Source organism: Rhipicephalus sanguineus, chromosome 10, assembly GCF_013339695.2.
Source record: "Rhipicephalus sanguineus isolate Rsan-2018 chromosome 10, BIME_Rsan_1.4, whole genome shotgun sequence".
NCBI classification, from domain to species: Eukaryota; Metazoa; Arthropoda; class Arachnida; order Ixodida; family Ixodidae; genus Rhipicephalus; species Rhipicephalus sanguineus.
Genome location: NC_051185.1, coordinates 2743959 through 2767628, shown reverse-complemented (window position 1 = coordinate 2767628; position 23670 = coordinate 2743959). Strand labels below are relative to the sequence as shown.

The window sequence follows — 23670 nt, the reverse complement described above, 5'->3', positions numbered from 1 at the left end:
GACAGATCACTAAAGCAGCTGGACTAGCATTATGGCTAAACTGCTAAAAGATAGAGCTGTGCGAATAGCAAAATTTTGGGTGCGAAGCGAATTCGAATAATAAAGATTGAGTGCGAATCGAATCGAATAATTTCGAACAATTTTCGAATATTTCTCAAACATTTTTCGAATAATTCGAAGTGAAATTGCAAAAAAAGTTGCAGAGAATCCCTAAGTATGTTCTTGTGAGATAGCAACATGAAAGTGTTTCTTTTCGCTAGGTTGATGAAGCGCTGGTGGGGTCATATTTCATAGTTGTCTTTCTTATTAAGAGTGAGGCAATGTAGAGGCCGAATTGTATTTATGTACATGATTTGGTGCAACCAAAGTGTTGCCGACAACACTTTACACGTGATAGGCAGAGATGCCATTTCCTCAGCCTCTCCTCCTCTTTCAACTGCTGTGGAAGGCCAACTGATGTGACGGACAAGGGTGTGCTCCCTTCAAGTCCGAAGTTCCAAATCTGCCTCATAGACGTCGATATATAAGAACATCTGAAATTTTGGATGCTAAAAAGCTTCGGCGTCTGATTTTTCGGACTTCCTGCCCAAATTTCAGGTCCAAAACAGCATTAATTGAGCCCCCAACTCTGCCACATCTTTCATCTCCATGTTGGAACCAGCATTTTCTTGAGTTAATACATTTGCGACTGTAGCGGAGCTTGAAAGGCAGCTTTGCCGCAATACGGGGGGTGTGATGAGGTGAAGCATATTGAAAATCTAGGGACCACTTTTAAACGGACGTTAACTGTCTCTTGGCTAAGTTCGACCGTAACGGACCTTGAAAGGCAGCTTTGCCGCAATACCGGGTGTGAGGAGGTGAAGCATACTGAAAATCTAGGGACCACTTCCAATCAGACGTTGACTGTCTCTTGCCCAAGTTCGGCCGTAACTGAGCTTGAAAGGCAGCTTTGCCGCAATACGGGGGTGTGATGAGATGAAGCATATTGAAAATCTAGGACCACTTTCAACCGGACTTTCTTGGCTAAGTTCGACCGTAACGGAGCTTGAAAGGCAGCTTTGCCGCAATACGAGAGTGTAATGAGGTGAAGCATATTGAAAATCTGAAGGGGTCACTTTCAACCGGACGTTGAGTGCATTTGTCTTTGGGAAGTTCGAATAGTTCGAATAATAAAATTTCAGTGCGAATCGAATCGAATAGCAAACACTATTCGAAAAATATTCGAAATTTCGAATATTCGCACACCCCTACTAAAAGACTTACTGGGAGCAAGACCCCACTGGTATTGGCCAAGTTATTTTAAGCAGGCACGTATCAAAACCTAGCTTAGCCTGACCTGAGCTTTCAGCAGTAGCTGCCCCCAGTGTCGCACGAGTCCTGTGGTTCCTGCTTGAGCCACGACGGGAATTCGGCAGCGCGGCAGAGGTCTTCCGAATAGGTCGACGGGTAGGCCCAGTTGGAGCCCGGGGGGCTGGGCTCGGCCGGCTGCTGGCACGGGTACTCAGGCTGCTGTGCCCCACTGTTCCACTGGCCATACTGGGGGGCCTGATCCGGGAAGCCGTCCTGCTGGTAGTATGGTTGCTGATTGCACTGCGCACTGTAGTAGCTGCTGTGGTAGTCCATCTGCTGCTGAGGCATGTCCTGCTGGGAGTGCATCGTCGGCTGTGCCATCTGGTTATTGGGCAGCTGGGCCGTGTGATGATGCATTGGCTGGAGACGCTGCTGTTGCGTGAGCACCGGTGGCTGCATCCCGATGGACGCCCTTGCAAGGCTGTAGTCAGACTGCGAAGCAGCCGTCTCCGTTTTTTTCTTCCGCCCCCGTCTTTTAGGCGGATCGGGCAGGTAGCTTCCAGGAACAGGGTGGTCCCCGCTGCCAGGCTCTTCCTTGATCTGCGAGACACCTCTGCTGACACAAGGCTCAAACAAACAATGCTCGCACAGTTAACTTGTACGCTTGTCCAATGACAGAATTGCACCTGGTAAATACAATTGGTCAGTCATAAAGGGAGTGACCACCATCTCCCCATCCTTGATCCCCGATTTGTTTCGTCAGCTGGCAGCGTTGTCAGCCATCCTGGGCTATCTCTAACAAAGAGTGATTTATACAGCTGCAGATACAGAAACCATGTATGCCAGTGGCTTTTTCTGGGATCCCATATGCACACACGAATAGACAATGCTCAAGTTACTATAACCACAGTTTTGTGTGATGAGGCATGCATTGTTTTGCACTGAAATTAGTTTATAGTAGCCAGAAAAGCATAGAAGAAGTGAGCTGCAGTACATTTATAAAATGCAATATAATTGTGGATAAGATGGTAAATTTGAAAAAGCTGCATATTCCTAGTCAAAATGAAAGTGGATGGACACAGCCTTCATGATCTCAAAAACATCCTCAGCAAAATCCATTTTGGCTTGAACAAATAGAAAACGTATGTACGTCTCTTGAGAAACCCTGCAAAAGCATTCTACATTTGGACGTGCAATGTTCCAAAGGTGCTCGCACCTCCGGATTGTGCAGGCGGGCAACACCATGCATTCAAGTGCACACTGCAAGGGCCGTGTCCCCGTGTACAATGTGTGTGTGCTATTGTTTTCAGGAGTGCTAATCAGGTTGTTTAGGTTAGAGCACTGCACGGGCTCGGGCCTACCCGAAAACCCGGGCCGGGCCGGGTAAAGTAGTTTTCACGGCGGGCCTGGGCCGGGCTCGGGCCTGAAGCTCCGGGCTTAGGGCCGGGCCCGGGTTTGAGGTGGCGGGCTCGTGTCGGGCCGCGCTTGGACTTTGCACTGTTCTTAAAGGGTCACTAAAGTGAAACACTGAATTGGTTTAGACCGATAAAGTGTACTCTGAGAACCCGAACGTCATTAATTTCACCATCAATGAGTTTATTAATAAAGGAGAAAATCAAGGTCAAAGTTCCATTTTCAAATTTCGCGCTGAAATCTCCGCACGTGACGTCACGGATTTCAAACTGTATTCGTCGTATTTTGGGGACATTGGCTCAACGAAATTTCCAGAAATTTGGTATGTTAAGTGTTATGACCCCCTAAGAGGTCAATGTACTTCATTTTTACCCACTATAAACTACGTAGGGCCCAGTAGATGCCGTCAGAATATATGACGTCACGGAGTTTGCTGCGTGAATTTCAAGTTGGCGTCGTTACCTGCATTTTCCTGCGAGTTTTCTCTCTTACCAAGAGTCGTGTCGCGGCGAGCGTGGTGCTTTTGGAATGGTACGTAAAAGAGTAATTTACTGATAATAGAAAAATCGTTTTTCTCTTTAATGTGCCTTATTCCGCATACGCTGTGCATACATATATGTCCCACATTTTATCTCGAAAAAACGCTTTTTTTATGTGGGGTAAGCTATTTGGAGGTTTTATGAAGGATAAGTACTGAACTCCTTTGCTTCTTGCATAGGAGCTACTTGATTTATCTGAAACGGGCGAGCTAAAAGTAAATAGACCAGGCACTTATATGTAACATCTCGCTGTTCCTTGCTTTATTTGCTTTCGTTACTATTTTATATCCTAACTGTTACTCTGTAATCGCAGTAATAAATGTAATATAATAAAATCAGAGCTCCAAAGTGGGGAAACGTTGTTGAATGTACAGCCCCCCTCTAAAACGATAAGACTGCACGGAGTTTTGATACATAGAATCCCTATAAAGGCACATTGTTTTTCCGTGATGGCGCCCAGTGGTCATGAGGCGCGAGATGGACATGCACAGCCTGCTTTGTGTGCCCACATTGTTAACGTCTGAGCTGTCGTCTTGCTCCACCCTATCAGGGGTCTCAAACCCACCTCAGCTAACGGGCCGCATTCGTGAAAATTAACTCCCGCAAAGGCTAGGGCAATGATGAAGGTAGGAGGGTGGGAGGGGGAAACAGGTTGTTTTAAAACTACCGTTATTTCACAGCAGACCTTTCCCATGTCTCATACACGGGATCAGTTCTGAAGGGGATTTGGCGGCAGGATTCCAACAACATATTGTTGCAAAATAGTGCGGAACGGAGCAACTTGGAGCGCGCCAGACTCTATCGAAGAACAATAAACCGATGGTCATCGAGGGCACGTGCACATGCACGTGGCCGGCGCAGCAGTTCGCGTTTAGTATTGCCATTAACGGACGTCTCTCTTTCAGGTCTGAGGAACCAGTCATTTCGTATCACCCATAGGGACTAAAATCTGGACGCCGATTCTGAAATATAGCTTTTGTTTCACGGTTATGTATCAACACACGGTGACCACAGGGGGTGCCTCACGAAAAATATGCTTTCGATCTGTCATGCCTGTGTATCTCAAGAACATACTTATATAAAAAAAAATGGGATGAAGACAGTCATGTGTGGGCGGAGAGCCGCTAGCGAGAGGTCCGCGAGCCGCGTGTTTGAGGCCCTATATAGTGCGCTATATAGTGCGAGATCTACATGATACTGCCACAAAAGCGTTGGAATGTGCAGGAATAGAACAGGTCCATTAAACAAGGTGTGGGGTGAAGTATATTCGCTTGACGAAATATCTGGCTTGAAAAAGGATAATGACAGATTCCGTGCCGGGTGATGTCCCCTTACCTCGAACCATATGCATCCAATGAGTAAGCTTCGAGAAGCTTAGTCGCGCATTTATTACCAAACTCGAGCGAACCCCGAAAACATATCGAAATTGCTTTGTCCTACTCCTGCCAGTCCTAACCGCGTAGCCCAATGGCCAGCTTCTACCGATACAACATCGCTGGGAAGGCATAAACCATTATAATATGGATAAAACGAGCACGGTGGAAACCGTGCATAACATACACTGCTGAAAACTACAAGGAGAAGCCCTCAAAGAGGAGTTTTATAGACGACATTGAAGAGTGGCACGACGTTCGGGAATGAGAGAAGTGAAGGGATGAGCTGGACAGCTATGGTCATTCTGCAGAGGTCCACAAAGACATCCTAGATTTGCTCCAGTGGTGGAAGCTAAGAACAACGACTGCCGACGCCTTCGCAATTGGCAAGGCAGATGTGGTGCGCCCGTCCGGCCAGCGCGAGCAGTGCAAGAAGCTTTAGCGCGGCAGGATATGTGATGCAACAGTGCATGGCGTGCTTCAATCGGGAATCTCTTGATACTTTGATTTTTCGCACAATAACATGTGAAGAAATAAACTGTAAACTATGCCATGAGAAACTTAGTCTGTATATACTAGCAGTGGTATGGTATATGAAAATAGTGCTATGACAAATAGTTTTTTCTTCCTTTCGGCTGATTTACGCATACACGTGGTGCACGCGGTTCCATACCTTTGCCCAGACTAGTGTATTTACCCCCTGTTTCTCTTGCTCTGGCAAGGTGCTACAATGGTGAAGACGGGTACTACATATCGAGAAGGGTGCATGGTTGGCTTTGTAGCTAGAACATGCTATAAATTTCAATAGGTTATAAAGTGCAATAAAAACAATGTGAAGTGAGCGTTTTGTTCTCTGCCAAGCCAATCTAGAGCACATGCTCTGGCGGTGCTCCGTGTTACGCGGCGGCGAAGCCATCACGCTGTCCAAATGGGAGGCTGCTATTATATACCAGCTCCGCGCTAGAAGAGCAGCTATATGGGCAGGCCAACGGGCCCGCGACACAGCAGAGAGACTTGGTCTTTCTTTTCCGATGTCGGAGCGGCCCGCAACGTGCTAGAGCGCGTTCCGATGGACCATAATAAAGTTTATCCATCCATCACTCCATCCTTTGTTGTTATTGCGCTCCCTATCGAAACTAAACTCGTGCTGAAAATCACTTTTCTTCCTACAATGTCTGCTACAAAACGCCCTTCATGATCCCCTGTGTATTTGCAGAAAAAATAGGTACAGTATACCACTGCCAAACAAACATTCATTGTATTCAGTATGTCCGCTCAACTGTTTGCACCGTGAGCCCCTTTTTACAAGAAATTACCGTAACTATGTTAAAGTATAATTGTTAGCAAAACATGCGCCAACAAAGCGTAGATATTTGCCACTTAAAACACCCTGCTGTCGATTCCATGTTCGGGCATCATCACCTAGATTACTGGGTCGGGCCTCAGTCGGGCCTGATCTGTGGTCGGGCTGGGCCACGCCGGGTAGGCGAAATTTTTTCTCGGGTTTGGGCCGGGCCCGGGTCTCATTTTGAGTCACCGGGCCGGGTTCGGGCGGGTAAATTTGAACGAGGTCCGGGCCCGGGCCGGGCCCGGGCCGAAAATTACGGCCCGTGCAGTGCTCTAGTTTAGGTGACGCCTGTGTCAGCATGACTTCTCTCAGCCTCTCACCTAAGGAACTTGATTAGTACCTGTTTTCTGCACGGATATCTCGGGAATAGTGTCCAGCTTTTCGCAGTTGAGCAGTTTTGCTTATGTGTCTGTACTTGTATATCCGAAATAGATTTTCAGTTGGAAGTCAGCACTTGTCCGTGTCGCCTCGCTTGTCCACTTTTCGTTCGTGTGCACTCATCAGCATTTCATCTTCTCTATGTGCATGCCACTGAAACACGTGAACATTTCGCAATTTTCCTCCAGTGCTCCTTGCTGGCTTTTACTCAAGCACGCCTTCACAGAGGGTGTTATCTTGCCAGATTTGTCCTCAATGCGTTCGTGTAGAATGTTCATATACTGCAAGCACGGAAGGGGAAGCTCTTCTACTCATCGTCTTACATGACAGACAGACTGTGTCGGCGTAGAAATGCTTACCCATTGAAAACTGAAAGTTTATTGAAAGCACAACAAAAAGGAAAGCAAAGGTGTTAAGCAACCAAAAACTAGCCACAATGAGACTTAAGGCAATTCTCCAAATAATCGGCATTTTGCAATGCTGCCGAAGGCTGCGTGATACTGGCATTTTCACACACCACTCTGTCTCTAAAATGTGCCAGCACCCTAGCACCAGATGGCCAGGGAGGGCAAGTGCACGCACAGCAATCAAGTGCCAGATTGGACGATGGCTGCTGCTTCAGCAGAGTCCTGTGATCCATAAGTTGGTTGTTTAGGTAATGGCCAGTTATGTAGCACCTCCTGCAGGAGACGGGAACCCATAGGGCAAACTGGCCGTTGCTTAAACAACCAGCTTATGCATCACAGGCATGGAACGCTTAGGAAAGGCCCTTGCAAGGGCTACCGAAATTCCTTGGTCCTGCCACCATGTCATGTGTCGTCTACATCACCACCCATATGGCCAGGTTGTTGACAAATCCAGCCGGGTAGGTTTGCGAATCGGCAATTTTTACGTAGTTGTTGCATATGGTGGATGACGTAAGGCCTACAGTGTGCGTTGGTCATCACGGTTGCGAGCTTAGTTCATTCAGCATGTCGTTGTGAGTGGTTTTGGAAGCCTGTGACAGCTTCCCCGAAGAGGCTTGGAGCTGCAGCTTTGCTCTTCTCCTCTGGCACTGTGCTATTGCATCCCTCGGCACTGGAAGTCTATAATTCCAAGGGGAGAATGACGACAGTGCCAACAGCCCAGTGCAACGTGAGATCGTCTGCACGCCTTGCTTTTCGCAGTGTTAGTGGTGCAGCGCAGGCAAGCCGAAGCGTGACCAACCTGGCAAGGGGGAGCCCTCACGTCTGGCTGCAAGAAAGGGATGTAACTGTCTCTGCTAAGTATTCATTCCTCCCTGATCGAGGACTTTGCTGAAGAGGCAGCCATTTTCCAATCTGGCACTTGACTGCCGTGCGTGCACTTTCACTCCCCGGCTATCTGGTGCTCCGGTGCTGGCACATTTTGGAGACAGGCAGTTGTGTGAAATTGCAGAAGCATTCTTTATACATCAGGCCAGTGATAAGTGTGTCATGCAGCCTTTCGTAGCATTGGAAAAAGCCAAAATCGGTTATCTGGAGAATCGCCTTAATTCTCACTGTGGCTAGTTTTCGGTTTCTTTTCTTTCTGTGTTACTTTCAGTTGTCAGTGAGATCTCATGTTACTGCCCTCACCTCTTTTGAGTCATTGTTTTTAGAGCACACTGTTGTACCAACCTGCCCACCGTCATTTCTAAAACCACCGACACGTATGCCAGGGCACACGCTCTCTTCCAGGTGCCATCATGGAGGACATTGCTTGGTGTTTAGTTGATTGAAACCGCTTCAAAATGCACAAGTGCAGGTGTTGGTGATGATTTAGAATAACAGAGAGCTGAGCTAGTTGGTACGTATTCATTCTAAAAAGAGACAGGGCGTGCAAACATGGACACAAGAAAGAGATCAGGACACCACAAACGCCGACTAACAACTGAAGAGACGCACAACGGCTGAAAAGAAAGAAGGCACGAAAACTTATCTGCGCATGCCCATGCAACCGGCGAACCTATCAATCCGGCACGCGTGGCGGTCTACGTGGAAGATAACTGTTAAGGCATTTGATTTCATCTTTATGCGAGTTAATCGACGGTTGGCTCACGCATGCGCTACCACTATTCTCGATATGCCATGCTTCAATCATCAGGCGCGTTTCTTCATTTCTATGCCGGTACAACACTGCGCATTCATCGAATTTTGGCGTGCACTTACAATCTCGACAATGTAAAGATAGATTAGAAGGTGAGCCTCCTGTTAGCGATCTCTTATGTTCCAACAATCTCTGGTTAATGCATCTGCCCGTCTGTCCTACGTAGAAGCGGCCGCAGCTGAAAGGGACCTTATACACCACACTCGTACGGCAATCAGTGAATTTGTTGGTGTGTTTTACGAAACAATTATCGGTCCGCTTCTTGTCTTTTACTCGCTCATTCTTCCTCTGCACAGCGGCACAAATCTTACCTAGCTTATTGGCAGCCGTGAAAACAACATTAACGCCGTATCTACTTCCTACTTTCTTTAGCCTGTGAGATATGCAGTGAATGTACGGAATACCTACGACACGTTTCTTCCTATCGCTTTCTGCAACCATGCTCGGACTTAACACAATAGACTTCTTTAAACGCTCAGCGACCGTGGCCACTGCATCACGAGGATACCCTACATCTAAAAGACGCGTAACCTGTGCGCTAAAGCTATCACTCATTTTGTGCTCACACGACTTGGTGAGGGCTGACTTAAGGCAAGACATGGCGATGCCGTTTTTTAAAACCTTCGAGTGCTTCGACGAAAAATTTAACAGCGGTTTGGAAGATCTAGGAGAATACTGCCAGCACACGTGGTTCTTCTGGAACGTTAAGGAAATGTCTAGAAATTGTATTCCATTATTCTGAGGCACCTCTTTAGTAAAGCTCAGCCCTCCTCCATTTAATTCAAATTTTTCGCTCACGGAAGTTACCACCTTTTCAAAGTCCTCATCACTACAAAAATCAAGTAGTCGTCCACATAACGAAAAACCTTAATAACCGAATTACCTAAGGCGCCTTCCAAAAGATTGTCAATCTTGCTAAGGTATAAATCACTAAGAACCGGAGCAACCTTAGAACCAATACATATCCCTGATTTCTGCACATAAACGCCTTCCTTCCAACCTACAAGCGTCGACTTTAAATACATGGAAAGGATTTCTAGAAATGCCCCGGTAGAAACACCACATTTATCGGTGAAAACCGTCTGGTCACCTTGTTCGTTAATACATTCATTAACACATTTTAACAAGTCCTTATGCGGCAAAGAATAATATAGGTCTTCAATATCCATACTAAAAGCTTTACAACAGCCGGGGTTCTCCTCTGAGAGGAACTGAACTAGCGCCTGAGAATTACGCATACGAAAAGGGTCTGAAAAACTCAAAGAGGTTAAGCAGTTCTGCAAATAACTAGATACAGCGACTTGCCAGGTGCCTTGCTCTGAAACGATTGCTCGAAACGGAATCTCGTTCTTATGTGTTTTGGCTGAAAAAAACAATTCTAAAGTAAGTGATTTAGCCTTCTTGACATTACAAGCTATTCTCTCAAGATTATGTCTTAACAAAAGGTCGACAGCACGTTGCCTAACTACCGATGGCTTAAGTTTTACCGTCCTAAAATTCTTTTCTATGGCTGTTAATGCTTTTTCTGAGAACAAACTGTCCGGCATAATTACAAAATACCCTTCCTTATCTGAAATTACTGGCCTGAGTTTCTTCTCGACACAGTAATTAACCAAAGGCCGGATAGGATCAGAACACTTGAGATGCATATTAGAACCCTTGATGCTAGCAACGCAGTCTGAAATGCAGTGGGAACGCTCTTCTTCAGAAACAAGTCTAGTGATTGTACGCGGCAAACTTAAAACGTCTATTGGTTTCAGGTTCGGCTTAAAACAGTATTTAGGACCTAAGGCTAGGGTTTTGCAGTGACTATCATCTAAGGCAGCTCCTCCAAGGACTAGCAAGTTATTTTGCGGTGAAACAGTAGAAATAATCTTCCTCTTACATGGTTGAAGTTCTCGAAGTTTTACCCTCCATATGAATTCCGCATGCTGGTTAGCTACCCTCATCCAGTCGGCGTATATCTGCTTCTGGCGGCGGTCGTCACGTGAAGTCGAGCAACGGACCTTGAGGCATTCCTGGTAAAATCTCACTTGACGCCATGATTCCGCGGTCAATATGGCACATATCCTCCTGGCATGTCCGGTAGATGGTTGCAGAAAGCCGCACAAAAGCTGAACTTCAACTGGGCAAACTCTATTCTTAGAAAACCATGAAAAAGTTCTAGCACGGACCAAGCAAATAGCAATTAAAGAAGCCAAAGAGGCAGGATTGTTCAGATAAGTAGGAGAACACGGAAAAGGGCTCAGAGTGGTGATGATGTGTTATAGGTGGGCACCGATTTCAATCATGGAATTGGGTGCAAATTTTCTACACATACTGCCGTCAGCTTTGCTTTCCTTTATAAAAAAATTTTAGTATCTTAAATTTACCTGGCATTTATGATTATCTCCACATTTAACTTGAGAAAAAACTTAATTTCATATGGCATTCAGTACCATTGCACTCTAATTTCTAGATCCCATCCATTCTCTGTGCCTTCAGTAATGTACCAATGTAAAATGCACTAGAATAGCAGCTATGAGTGCACATACCTGCACATGAAATGTGTTGCTGCCATCATATCCCGAGCTCCCATCATCTGTGCCCTCTGTAGAAAAAGGGTCCGATTCATTTGTGGCTGCATCTTCATCATCACATGGCTCCTCCTTTGCCTCCACCTATGAAGGACAAACATCAAGCGTGCAGATCTGTGAACTTGGCAATCATTACAAGTGCTGCAAAGCAAGACAGGCCCATGTGCCTCTGTGATGACACCAGCAAGATTACAAAGATGATGGCAACAATAGCACAGAAGTGACAGTGCAACGACAGATTTTTTTTTTTTTTCTGCTTCGGCCAAAAACGTTATAACCTGTACCATTGTAACCTGGGCAAGCCTCAAGGTTGGTCCAATGTTGTAGAGCATCTACGCAGCCCTCGTTTGTCAAAGGAAAGTGTGGACCAATCCTGGAGGCAGTCACAGAATCTCAAACTACAAGCTACTGCAAGAGGACTGCCACGCTGAAAGAACTCGTTGCCATGTGCTACAGTCGAACCCTGCTACAACGACATTTCCGCCACAACGAAAGAATATTCGATTTCCTGTCAGGTGCCCATAGAAAACAATGCGAAAAATATTTCTTCGCAATGAATCCTGGGCACTTCCGCTTTGACAAAGTTTTCGCAAGTGCCACCACACAGCGCTCGCCAAAGATTGCTGCAAAATTCCGATGGCAACTCGATACTGACACAGCCACATCGCAAGACCTGTGTATTCATCTGAGAACCACACGTGTACCTTGATAGATTTTTCGCCCCTAAGATGTTCGGCGACAGATCCTCTATCCACCATGATGCATACCTGACTTTAGCTCACAATTTTCTGTATATTCTATGGGGGTTATATGCGAGAAAATACAGCAACTCTGCAGTGGCCATATATGTCTGAGTTAGCAAAAGTTCAATGCAAAAGAAAATGCATACGCTTGCCAGGAGCAGAGGACAAATCATAATCATCATATTTTCGTAACTTTTCTGATCTATACACGAAATACTGCTGCAAAGAAAATGCTGCGACAACAAACTTTTTCGCACCCCCCGTCAATTTTGTTGCAGCATAACTTGACTGTATTGCGCAGTAAAAGGCAGTGGTCAGGTTGGCTATTCTTCATTTCGCTTTGTCTCTGCTGTCCAAAGAAAACTAACGCTGCATGTGCTTCACATGATACACTCGCCGGCTGTCTCAAAAAGGCAGTTGGCACTGGCATGAGAAATGTATGCCTGTGATATGGGCACACCCAGAAGGTATGTCCCCATACGTTGCTGCCTTGAGCATTTTATTTTTCTTTTTTCTCTTTGAACGTATTGGCTGCTATATAGGCATGCACTGCGCTCACTATAAACGCTCAGGTCACTTGGGGCTGCCTCATTTCACCACCCACAGTGACCAATCAGAGTGCACGGATGTCAACGACCAAGACCCAAGAGTGCTCGTTGTAGCTTTTGGCGGCCACATTACTACCTACATTGTGCAGTGGATGCAGCAGCATTTGCCAAGTGCTTGACATGGCTAAGCCATGCAAGTGCCTACTGTGGACCGGCTTTGTTCTGTGCCAGCTTGACCAATGGAGTGTAATCTGTGGAAGGAGCCAGGCGGAGCCAGAGAAGAAAGCACCTGGCGAAGCCCGACAGTTCCATCAAGCGCGCTCCTTATTGTCTTCTTCCTGGCAGGCGCCAGCGCCCCCACAAGTCCAATCCAGATGGAACGTTATGAAGCACTTTCAATTAGCTCAATAGAAAGCAAAGCCTGACAATGTGCCTAGCTCACTAGGTGCATGAAAGAAAGCTAATATGTGCTGGCAAGTGTACATACTGTTGCGCGTACCTGCGAGGACAACGAAGAAGAGTGAACGTGCTGGCCGCCCCGAGCTGCAGCTAGAGAGAAGACGACGACGCTGAGGGAGACAACCTGTTGGCCGCTCCTGCGCTCACCTTCGAGACCTAATAAACGGCCCTTCAGCTGTAACGTCTCGGTCGCCTTCGCGCGTAACAGTGCTGTGAGCCAGTGCTGTCTAGCATTCGAATTCTGGGCAGAAGTGGGAATGCGCTGGCGAGAGAACTAATGGAGGCTTATCACATTAAAAAGAAAGACCGTGAATGTATCAGTGGCACTTCTGTTGTTCTGCGCAGTAAGGAAAGACTGTTCTTAGATACTTGGTTATGATGCGAATATGTTTTGGTATCCCGATCCTGATTAGCATTGTCGACTGTCATGTGCGTTGCGCCTGCGCGCGCCACTCGGCTGTGTATATATGTAGGAAGACGTTTCTGAATAAAGCTTAGTTGTGAGTAGCGCCTGTCCTGTACATCAGTGTTCCTTCTTAGTCCGTGTCGATTTTCGCGCTAGCCAATTTTTAAAATTTTGAAGAAGGCCAGTAACGAGCGGTGGTGAGGTCCACTAATCCAGCGGTCAAGGTCGGGTGGTCGGCCAGGCCTGAGGCCTGTTGCACGTAGGTGACGACGACGGCTCAATTGTAGACCCGTGCATGTCCACAATAAGTGTGTGACAGTTACATCGCTGATTGGGGCGGCGCAAAATGGGCACGATGTACCATACGGGCCGCGGTCTTGTGACCAGAGGGCTCGCATAGGTGTTTGGCTGCTTCTAATTTTGAAATCACCATTATCTAACACTGGCGTGACACAGGCACTTTTGATCGCGATCAGAGCTGATCTGGATAGAACTGCTTGATCATGGTTGCTGCTATACGGTTCAGCCTAATCCGGATCGAGTTTGGCACAGACATATTTTGTAATCACCATTATCTAACACTGGCGTCACACAGGCACTTTTGATCGCAATCAGAGCTGATCCGGATAGAACTGCTTGATCATGGCTGCTGCTATATGGTCCAGCCTAATCCGGATCGAGTTTGGCACAGACATATCAGCCAAATCGCGATCACGCTGCACAGATCGCGATTAAAAGTGACCGTGTATGTAGCAGCACCTGATCCGGATCAAGCCTAGTCCGGACCAACCCTGATTGTGATCTAAAGTGCCCGTGTGACACTTTGCAGACTGGAGGAGCTGCTTGCATTTTTGTGATGTCCATTTGTACATGCCTGTATTAGCTTCAATGCCTTTCACAGTGTAAGCAGTCAAGAGCCAGAGTGGGGGGGGGGGGGGGAAAAAGCAAACACGCAAAAATAAGTTTCATCTGTAATAATGCTTAACCGGCTCGGTGGTGGCAGCAGCAGTAGGCAGCAGGTGGTAAGGTTCAGGATGACAGTGGCCGGCAAACGTCGAGACAACTCACTGGGTGCCCTTAGCAGCGCTGGCGTGGGATCGAGCCATGCTCAAGGGGGCCTGGCGGCTCTCCTCTCACACCACCAGCTTGATCGTGCAATCTAGACAGCGTGGCAGTGGAGACAGCCACGATGGTTGCCACCCGCCGTTCCTCCTGCCACCTGGCAGTCGTGTCAGTCAGATGGCCATCACCACAGTTGATGCAGCGCACCTACTGGCAAGTTTAACTCTGCTCGTGGATTCGGCCGCAGTGTGCTTCTGTAACACACTATCTGCATGCTTCTGTAACAAGGCCGAAATGGCCACACTGCCAGCACTGCAGTGGTCAGGGCCTGCCCGGCCTCACTCTAAAACCAAGCTTTTGTGGGCTCACGTATTCGAGCGGCAACAGGCCCGCGAATCGGAGCGTGACTGTGCTGCTCTCCCTGGTTGCAGACAGCACGGGCACACTGCACTGGATAGCCCCAAGCATGTCAGCATCAGCAGGCTTTCTGTCTACACCATGCAGGAAGCCAGTAGATGGCCAATCACTGCAATGCCCTGGAGCTTGGTGACCACCAGGAGCTCCTCCAGGCACTCCCGAGTCGTCACATCAGCCACCACTATGTGGCATTTGTGGTTAACGAGCACTACACCAACACCCAGGCGCAAAGGGAACGCCGACGCGAGCGCAAGGACCCACTCTCTCGTCGACGTCTGCTCAAACAGTCAACAACGGTGCCCAAGAGCATCTTCGCCAGGCATGGCATTCCGGACACAGCAGTCAGTGACAACGCGCCTCAATTTGCTGGCAAAGCCTTCCAAGACTTTGCCAAGGATTACAATGCTGGCACACTAGAAGCAGCCCTCACTTTCTCCAGTCGAATACCAAAACAGAGCGAATGGTCTTTGCAATGAAAGACTTGCTGAGAAAAGCCAAGGACCCGTTCCTAGCTTTTCTGACGTACAGGAGTACACCAGAAATCTCTGGCTACAGTCCCACTCAACTCTGCATAGGGCACTCTCTTCAAACTAAGCAGACGCAATCAGTTGATGCAACCCACAAATAAAAAATAGACGCTTCAAAAGTGTTGGCGGGTCCCTTTAAGCAGAAGCCGCATGCCAGTGTCATTCTCCTCCACTGTCAAATGTGGGAGACAACAAACTTGCAAAGAACTTCCGTCAAGGCCCACCATGGGTACCTAAGATATTCGTCATGAGCACCACAGGTCACTCACTCTCTCAGTGATGGTACTGAGGCACGGCAACCACCTTTGTCCTCAACACAAGGAAGTCTTTGTGCCAGCTGCTGGGTCAGTGGGACTTGAGCCTCCCACTACACCACGCGTTGATATCCAGTCGTGTGTGATACTCATCCAGCTGTTTCTGCAACCTTGGAGCCAGTGACAAATCTGACTGGTGGCCCTGAAAAGACTGCTGTGAACTGTCCAAACTGGGTACGCAGCACACCTCAGTTGCGAAGATGCACTAGAAGCCATGAGCCATCACAGCTCTACTCCCCATATTGCTTTGCTTGAATGATCTAAGGGGGAGGGGGGGGGGGCCGTTACAGTTTAGTTTTGGATGGTCATCTGTTGCATGGCGCCAGTTTCACTACCCTGTAATGGGCAGACAAATGAACAATATGGGATCAGTTTTCGCTAGGCTTGTGCGAATAGTAAATTTTAGGTCCGAATTCGAAGCGAATAGTGATTTCGTCGAAGCGAATTTCGAAGTGAATTCGAATAGTTTGTATCACATATTATAAAGAAAAATGAGCATATTTGTCATGAGCCAACTAACCAGCACAATATTTTTAAAGTTGAAACAAGGCATATGCATATGTCATTGTTTTTGGTTCAGAGGGAAGTGGAAGCAACTCTGAGTAATAGCAGGATTTGACTTTCGGTAGAATGCAAGCGATAACCTGTAAAATATGTTATGTTTTAAAATTTACTATACTTAGAGTGTATAAGCCGGTATAACAACAAGCTTTTAAACTTAAAAAATGATGAATCGATTTGAGGGTAGTACAGTAAAACCTCATTCTAAAAAGACAGGGTGTGCAAACACGGACACAAGAAAAAAGTCAGGACACCACAAACGCCGACTGACCTGACTTCTGGTGTCCTGACTTCTTTCTTGTGTCCGTGTTTGCACGCCCTGTCTTTTTAGAATGAATACTTACCAACTAGCTCAGCTCTCTGTTATTCTAAGTAAAACCTCATTAATTTGAACTCTGTTATTTCGAAATCCCACATAATTCGAAGGATTTCTTTGGCCCCGTATTTTGCCATGTAAATTTGAGTTGATAATTTGAAGTGGCGGTCAGTACCAGCCCGGTTAATTCGGAAACATTGGTTGCCATGTGCCAATCCCCCGATCCCAATTTAGCCGCAAATCCACAGAAACGATGGCCCTTAGAAGCCACAAGGCAATGCAGTGTAGCGATACTAACGAGCGACAAGGGAAGCATCCCAGCCTTGCTGCTGCCAGCGCAGGCAAAAAACTAAACAAAAGGCGTTCTCGTGGTCAGCTGAAATGTGCGCCTGCGGAAAAGACGTGCTTCACTGCAACACAGCGGTGACACGCGGGCAGCATGACGCATGCTTCTCTCAACGTCAGCGCGTCATGATTTACCCGATCTTTCAGGGGAAATAGCGAAATTAATAAAGGGCGGTCTGACGGAATTCGCGATGTATGCGAACCTCCGATTGGCGGTTGTTCCGGCAATTTGCGCACTTGCATTGCTGACGGAGTACTTGCCTGCAACGCCTACTTCGAAAACTCAGTTCGAAAGCTTCAATCACCCAGTACACATCGCGAATTCCGGCACACTGGTCATTATTAAATTATTTTACCAGAAAGAATGGGCGAATGGTCGCATCATGACGCGCTGACGCTGTAAGGAGCAGGTGACATGCTGCCCGCGTGTCACCACTGTGCTGCAGCGAAGCACGTCTTTTCCGCAAGCGCGCAATTCAGTAGACCACGAGACCGTTTTTTTTTCCTCTTTCTTTTTTTTCCTTGCGCTGGCAGCAGCGAGGCCCGCCGTTTCCCCGGTTTAGCAGCAAAATTGGGATCAGGTATTGCTGGAAGACATAACCCTTGTAGCCGCAAACTAGCAGGAACAGCAAACGACCACCTCTGATTACTTCCAGTGATTCAAAGTTCCTTGCATCCCGCTTTTTGTATGTTTGGTTAATTCGAAAACCCGCTTAATTAGATTTTTCACAGTCCCAGTGACTTTGAATTAACGAGGTTTTACTGTATGTTCATTTAAATTACGCGACAGTGCAGATTTCTCCTGAAAAGGTGTACTCACGGTATAGCACACCTCCACTGCAGTGAAACCACCTTTACAGGGGGTTACATGCGGTTTATATATGTTTATTCATTCATTTCGAATACTTGGAAATTTCCTAGAATTTAAATTCGTTTCGAGGCGAATTCCAATACTGTAATATTCTTTCCAATATTCGAAGTGCTCGAATATTCACACAAGCTTAGTTTTCGCGTACGATCCGCTGGGTACGGTCGTGCCAAAGTTCATGTCGTTGGTGTGCCTGTTCCTTGGGCATTAATCGTTGATGGCGACCGTTGAGCTGGTCCACCTCTCAGTACTGCTTGGCATGAACTTGTAAAGACCGCTTCATAACGTGCCATGAAAGACAAACTAGCTGATGTTATAAATACTAGTATGTGGGAATCAACTTTCTATTATTTGCCGTGTAGTGTGCTACACTTTTAAATAACACGGCTGATTATGGCGGATTGGGCCGAGAATGCACACAGCTTTATTTTTACTACATCGCAGCCATCGCCTTTCTACATTTTAACAAAAGCTATACATGGACACTACACTACATCACCCTCCCCACTCCCAGGGAAATGAAAATTAAAAGTTTGCTTTTATTTAAACAATACAAAGTCTTTCAGCTGACCACGTCATTGCCTGGTTCATTGAGGGTACCGCTGTGAGACAATCTTGGGATGTCCTGGAAGGTTACTTGGCACAGCTGCATCATCCAGATCTGGTATGTCAGTCTGGTCCAGGTAGTCACGACAGATCCATCTGTGGATGCTGTGATTTGAGAGCCAGTTACTTTGGTGATTGTGTATAGATGTGGGTCATCATAAGGAGAGAACTTATTCGTCTTGTGCTGTTTGCACAGGACTTGTTGTCCAACGCGCAACTGGTTGTGACTGGTGTGTCTCCGAGCGTCGATGTATTCCTTGTTTTTCCTTGGGCATCATTTTGTCTGGCTTCAGAGTGAGCTGAGTTGTGAGCACCAAGAGCAAGTGCTGGAAGAAGATGGGGAGAAGTTCAAAGGGTGCTTTTCCTGTGGAACCATGGGGTGATAAGCCAGCAGGAACGACTGGAGCTCATTGGTCCAATCCAAATGGCTGACATGACTGGCGAGTACAGACTTCTTGAGGGTGTACATGAATTGTTTAGCTTCTCTGTTAGCCTCTGGCCACCAGGGAGTGATGCCCATGATGCTTGAAACCAAGCTCGCTAGCAATCTCTGCAAAGCTATCGCTCTGAGAGGGTGAGCCATTGATATCTGGACAGCCGAACTAAGCAAAGATAGTGTGCAGTTGTTTGATGACCGTAGATGTTGCGAGTGCGTGTGTGACACCAACGACTGGGTACTTGGAGAAATCATGCACAACTGCCATGGTGTACTTGCCGTCGGGGAAAGGGCCAGCGAAATCTACCGACAGTTCTGTCCACGGCCTCGATGCAGAGCCTGGATTGACAAAGGATCTCGCTGGTGTACTGGCGTGTTAGTTTGGCATGCAAGGCAACTCTTTTGCTGTCTACTCACAGTCCACCCCTGGGAACCATACCCTCTTACACAAGAGCTGTTGTGTCTTCACAATTCCTTGGTGGCCGCTATGTGCAAGGCACACTGTCTTGGAGTGAAGTTGTGCCGGCAGTACTATACATGTTCCTCTTAACACAAGCCCTTCTTTGGAGAGTGAAAATTCTGTTCCAACATGATGGAAAGGCCGTAAAGTTGTGCTCTTCCAGTCTTTGCCATGCTGGGGTCGCTTCAGGGCTTGCTTGAGAAAGTTGAGCCCAGAATTAGCCAGCGTCACTTTGGTTACCTCTTATATGGTCATAGCGTGAGGCAGACTGTGAGACACAACAAAGTTCACATACTCTTCAGCAACAGACTCCATGCACCGAAACAGTTTCATGGAGTTTACTGGGTGTCGGGAGAGGTAGTCGGATGGGTTGCTTGGTCCACTGGCACTTCCAAGCAGTGGCGGATCCAGAGCGCCCCTGCCTGTCGTCCACCTCCTTTGCGAGGTTGGCTCGGCACAAAAGGGGGAAGGAGAATCTTGTCCTCATCTGTTTTGCTCTCGCTGCTGCCCAAGTCCCAAGAGTGGCCACGCCGCTGCCGCCGCGCAATAATTGCAGAGTGCCGCCGTTTGTCTGTTTTAAAATCTGAATGGGTAATCTGAACATAAAGTACATCACTTCATCGCAAGTTTTTGTATCTTTCGCTCCTCCAGAAGTTTTGCGAGTATTGCATGACGTCAACGCTGTGGCATCCTCCATCATTAAAGGGCGATGGCCCAACTCATTAGATAGTATGTTTCCGGACTCTTGGACCTACTGCACTATGCATAAATAGAGAAAATAGATAAATTAAGATATTGATGCATTTGTACACTTTGTTCCTATCATTTTTACTTGTGTAAATCAATATCTAGAAGTAAACACAATGAACAAGGCACGGGGTTATTTGATTCTTCCAATTAATGGACGAACTCTTCACAGCGGAGACGATGCAACTCTCCAGAGTTGCTTCCATGAGCCCGCTTCCACACTTTTTGCATACAGGTGAAACTCGATTTAACGAAGTGGTGGGGACGCTCAAATTATTTCGTTAAATAGAAAATTTTGCTCAATCGAGAAAGGAATTTTTTGGTCCCGCGAAACCTAAAATTGCAATGTAGCACCACCCAAAAGCTACAACGGCATTGTTTCTGTTGACAAACCATGCCTGCGTGTCTGAACAGTCCGTGTGGGCTACGCAAGGGCGGCCCAGGCATAAAGGACACCATGTCCAGGCAATGCAGCTGGAGTTATGATCACCCACTGATAGGCACGGAGAACGAATGCAGTGACTGTGTGAGCAGGCCAAGAGAGAAAAATGGGAGGCGGCGATCACTGCTATTTGTCAAATAAACCATGAAATAACCAAAGCAACCACCGCCACCTCATGCACAGACATGCGTGGGGATGCAGTTATAAGAAAGCACCTTGGGGTGTGATGGTGCACATGTGCTCATGTCAGACAGTTTTTGGCTTGTTCATCTTGTCTTTTAGTGATAAATCAGTTGACGTCTAGCACCCGTCCTGTGTATGTGTTTTTTTCTTGTGTCTGCGTCCGGTTTTTTGCACTACAAATATGATTACAAGTGACTCAAACCAACTAGCCCGCATCACCGCCTTGAATGCTCACCAAGTTTGGTTGTTGTCTGTGCAGCAGAAAAGAATAAAACAAATTCTTTTCATGAGACGGTGGCGCGTATTTGCTGACGAAAGCATCTCTGAAACACTCTCTTCAAGAAGAGGCTGCAAAGCGGGCAAGAAGCCGGACGCGAAGTGAATGCCTGTGTTAGAACGTCTGTTTTTCGCGCCTTTTAGTCACGGAAGACCGCCTGTAGAGAGTACACCAAAGGGCAAACAAATAAATTTAAAAGGTACATTTTTAGACGTGGCAACAGCACAGTAGCTGGCAAGCCGTAACCAAAGCTTGAATTGGTGGAAACATATCGCGTGATCATCCACCGCTGGTTTCGCGCCAATGTTGAGTAACACCTGCTGTGTTTCTGTGCTACTCGGCTTATCTGTTATTTTTCCTGCGAGTTCATTGCGATCAGCAGGAGGTCCGCTTTACGGCCAACACGTGTTGTGAGCAACAGTCAAAGCCCGAAGGCTGCAAAAATTGAAGACAACTGAATGCAATTGTCACAGAACAGGGTCCTGTTGAAAAGGAAGGCCCTACATATGTAGCAGGCTACTTTGATGAACTTTTTATGACCATCGAGAAAAATAGCATGTTGCAAAATCTTTGAACTCATTTTTCTCAGTTTGCACTTTTGAAGAGAACAAGCCAGTTAGGAAAACTATCATTTCCAAATTGCTGTGCAAATGGCTGCTTACAAGGTTGTTTCTAGACTAAAATTGTGTCAGGAACAAGATAAGGTACTTTTCAGATCCCCATGCATTTTCTAACACAACAAAAATTTCAGATGTGTGACATGCAGTCACAAGGAAAAGAATGATCATTGCTTTTAGTGTGATGACATTTTTACAAAAACGTCATAAAAAATACGTGACTGGCCTTATTCTGCGCTACGAACCATCTAGAAGGCATCTAATGATAGACAATTATTACATTTTTATTATTCTTGAAATGATATTTTTCCTAGGTTGGCATACGTGACTGATCATTATAACAAGTAGTATGCGAGGGATTATTGGTCAGCTGCCAGCTTGTAAAAAGATTGCGTGCTACGTGATGCCAACAGGCAGAAAAAGTGTGTTCCACACTCGCCGCCATGGCTGCAATCGGCGCCGACTAACACTCCTGGGTTTAAGTGCACATATATACCCCATAAAGTGGATGGGAGGATGACCGCCGCCGTAGCTCAGGGGTAGAGCATCGGACGCATTATTCGGAGGTTGCAGATTCGGTCCCTGCCAGCGGCGAGTTATCTTTTCGTCCACTTTACTTTCTACACATTTATATCCTAATTACTACAAATAACATGCCCTATACTTTCCTTGGCATTACTGTCTGTTAGTTCGCATTAATATTCTGTTTAAGAAAGAAAAACGAGTCCTTAAAAGACATCTTCTTTCCTTGATCATTATAACAGCTATAGCTTCTTTTGTATTCCCGCTAGGGTGCTGAAATTTGGAGTATGTTCTAATAACAAGCAGATAAGCCATCCCTGAAATTTTCATCAAAATTAGTGCAGCAGTTCAAAAGTGGACTATTCAGCCCCGCATCTTGGAAGCATGCGCCATCACCATCGATGCATGTATGCATTCTTTCTAGAGCTGTGCGAATAGCAAAATTTTGGGTGGGAAGCGAATTCGAATATTGAAGAGTGAGTGCGAATCGAATCGAATATTTTTCGAATATTTCTAGAGTATTTTTCAAATACTTCGAAGCAAAATTCAGGAAAAAAAGAGAGGATTCCTAAGCATATTCTTATGAGATAGCAACATGAAAGTGTTTCTTTTCGCTAGGGTGATGAAGCGTTGGCGGGGTGGTGTTTCATAGTTGTCTAATCAGGAATGAAGCAATGTAGAGGCCGAATTGTATTTATGTAAATGATTTGGTGCAACCAAAGTGTTGCCGACAACACTTTACACGTGATAGGCAAAGATGCCATTTCCTCAGCCTCTCCTCTTCTTTCAACTTCTGTGGAAGCCCAACTGATGTGGCGGACAAGGGTGTGCTCCTTTGAAGTCCCGAGTTCCAAATCTGCTTTGTAGACGCCGATATATAATAACATCTGAAATTTTGGATGCTAAAAAGCTTCGGCGTCCGATTTTTCGGTCTTCCTGCCCAAATTTCAGGTCCAAAACGGCATTAATTGAGCCCCCACCTCTGCCACATCTTTCATCTCCATGTTGGAACCAGCGCTTCTTGAGTTAGTACATTTGCGACCGTAGCAGAGCTTGAAAGGCAGCTTTGCCGCAATACCAGGGTGTGATGAGGTGAAGCATACTGAAAAATCTAGGGACCAGTTTCAATCGGACGTTGACTGTCTCTTGGCAAAGTTCGATCGTAACGGAACTTGAAAGGCAGCTTTGCCGCAATACCGGCGTGCGATGAGGTGAAGCATACTGAAAATCTAGGGACCACTTCCAATCGGACGTTAACTGTGTTTTGGCAAAGTTCGACCGCAATGGAGCTTGAAAGCCAGCTTTGCCGCCATACGAGAGTGTAATTGTGATGAGTGAGTGTAAGACCAGTACGACGGTGCGGGGTACTCGGTGCTGTGCTGTGGTGTCGCGAGTGCTGCAAACGCCGTGGGGTGACACGACAGAGGCACCACACAACAGACACGTGCGGCGCGTTGAAAAGAACGACGTCGGCGGGGAATGGCACGTGTAAACGGACGAGGAGTCGAGTCGTCGCAGAGGTGGTAGCAGGTAGCGCCCTCAGGCGCAGCATGCAGACGACCTCCCTGCCCACGTACGCAACATGGAGGTTGGCGGCAGGCACTCGGACTCGTCCCGTGGCAGGCAACTGGCAGCAGGAACCCGCTCCCCCAACCGTGAGGTTGTGTGAGGTTGTGGTTGAACAAGAGGGTGAACATGAAGATGCACCTGGGAAGTCTTTAAGACAGCCAACTCCCCTGAAGAGATCTGGGAAGGCCACTCTCAGATTCAGTCTGTCTGCCGCCTCTTCAA

The 23670-nt window shown here is 46.9% G+C and overlaps 1 protein-coding gene across 5 annotated transcripts in view; it reads right to left on the bottom strand.

Annotated features, from left to right (window-relative positions):
• Positions 1-23670, bottom strand: part of LOC119406250 (G/T mismatch-specific thymine DNA glycosylase) — a 138939-nt gene that overhangs the window by 10625 nt on the left and 104644 nt on the right. For 4 of the 5 annotated variants that reach the window (XM_037672979.2, XM_049419733.1, XM_037672980.2 and 1 more), the window contains 2 exons: positions 10982-11107; positions 1337-1890 (listed from right to left, as the gene is read on the bottom strand). In XM_037672979.2, coding sequence (XP_037528907.1) covers positions 1345-1890; positions 10982-11107 — 672 coding nt within the window. In that variant the 3' untranslated portion in view covers positions 1337-1344. Of the gene's footprint in view, positions 1-1332; positions 1891-10981; positions 11108-23670 lie in introns of those variants that run through there. The other variant, XM_049419734.1, reaches the window with a different exon arrangement.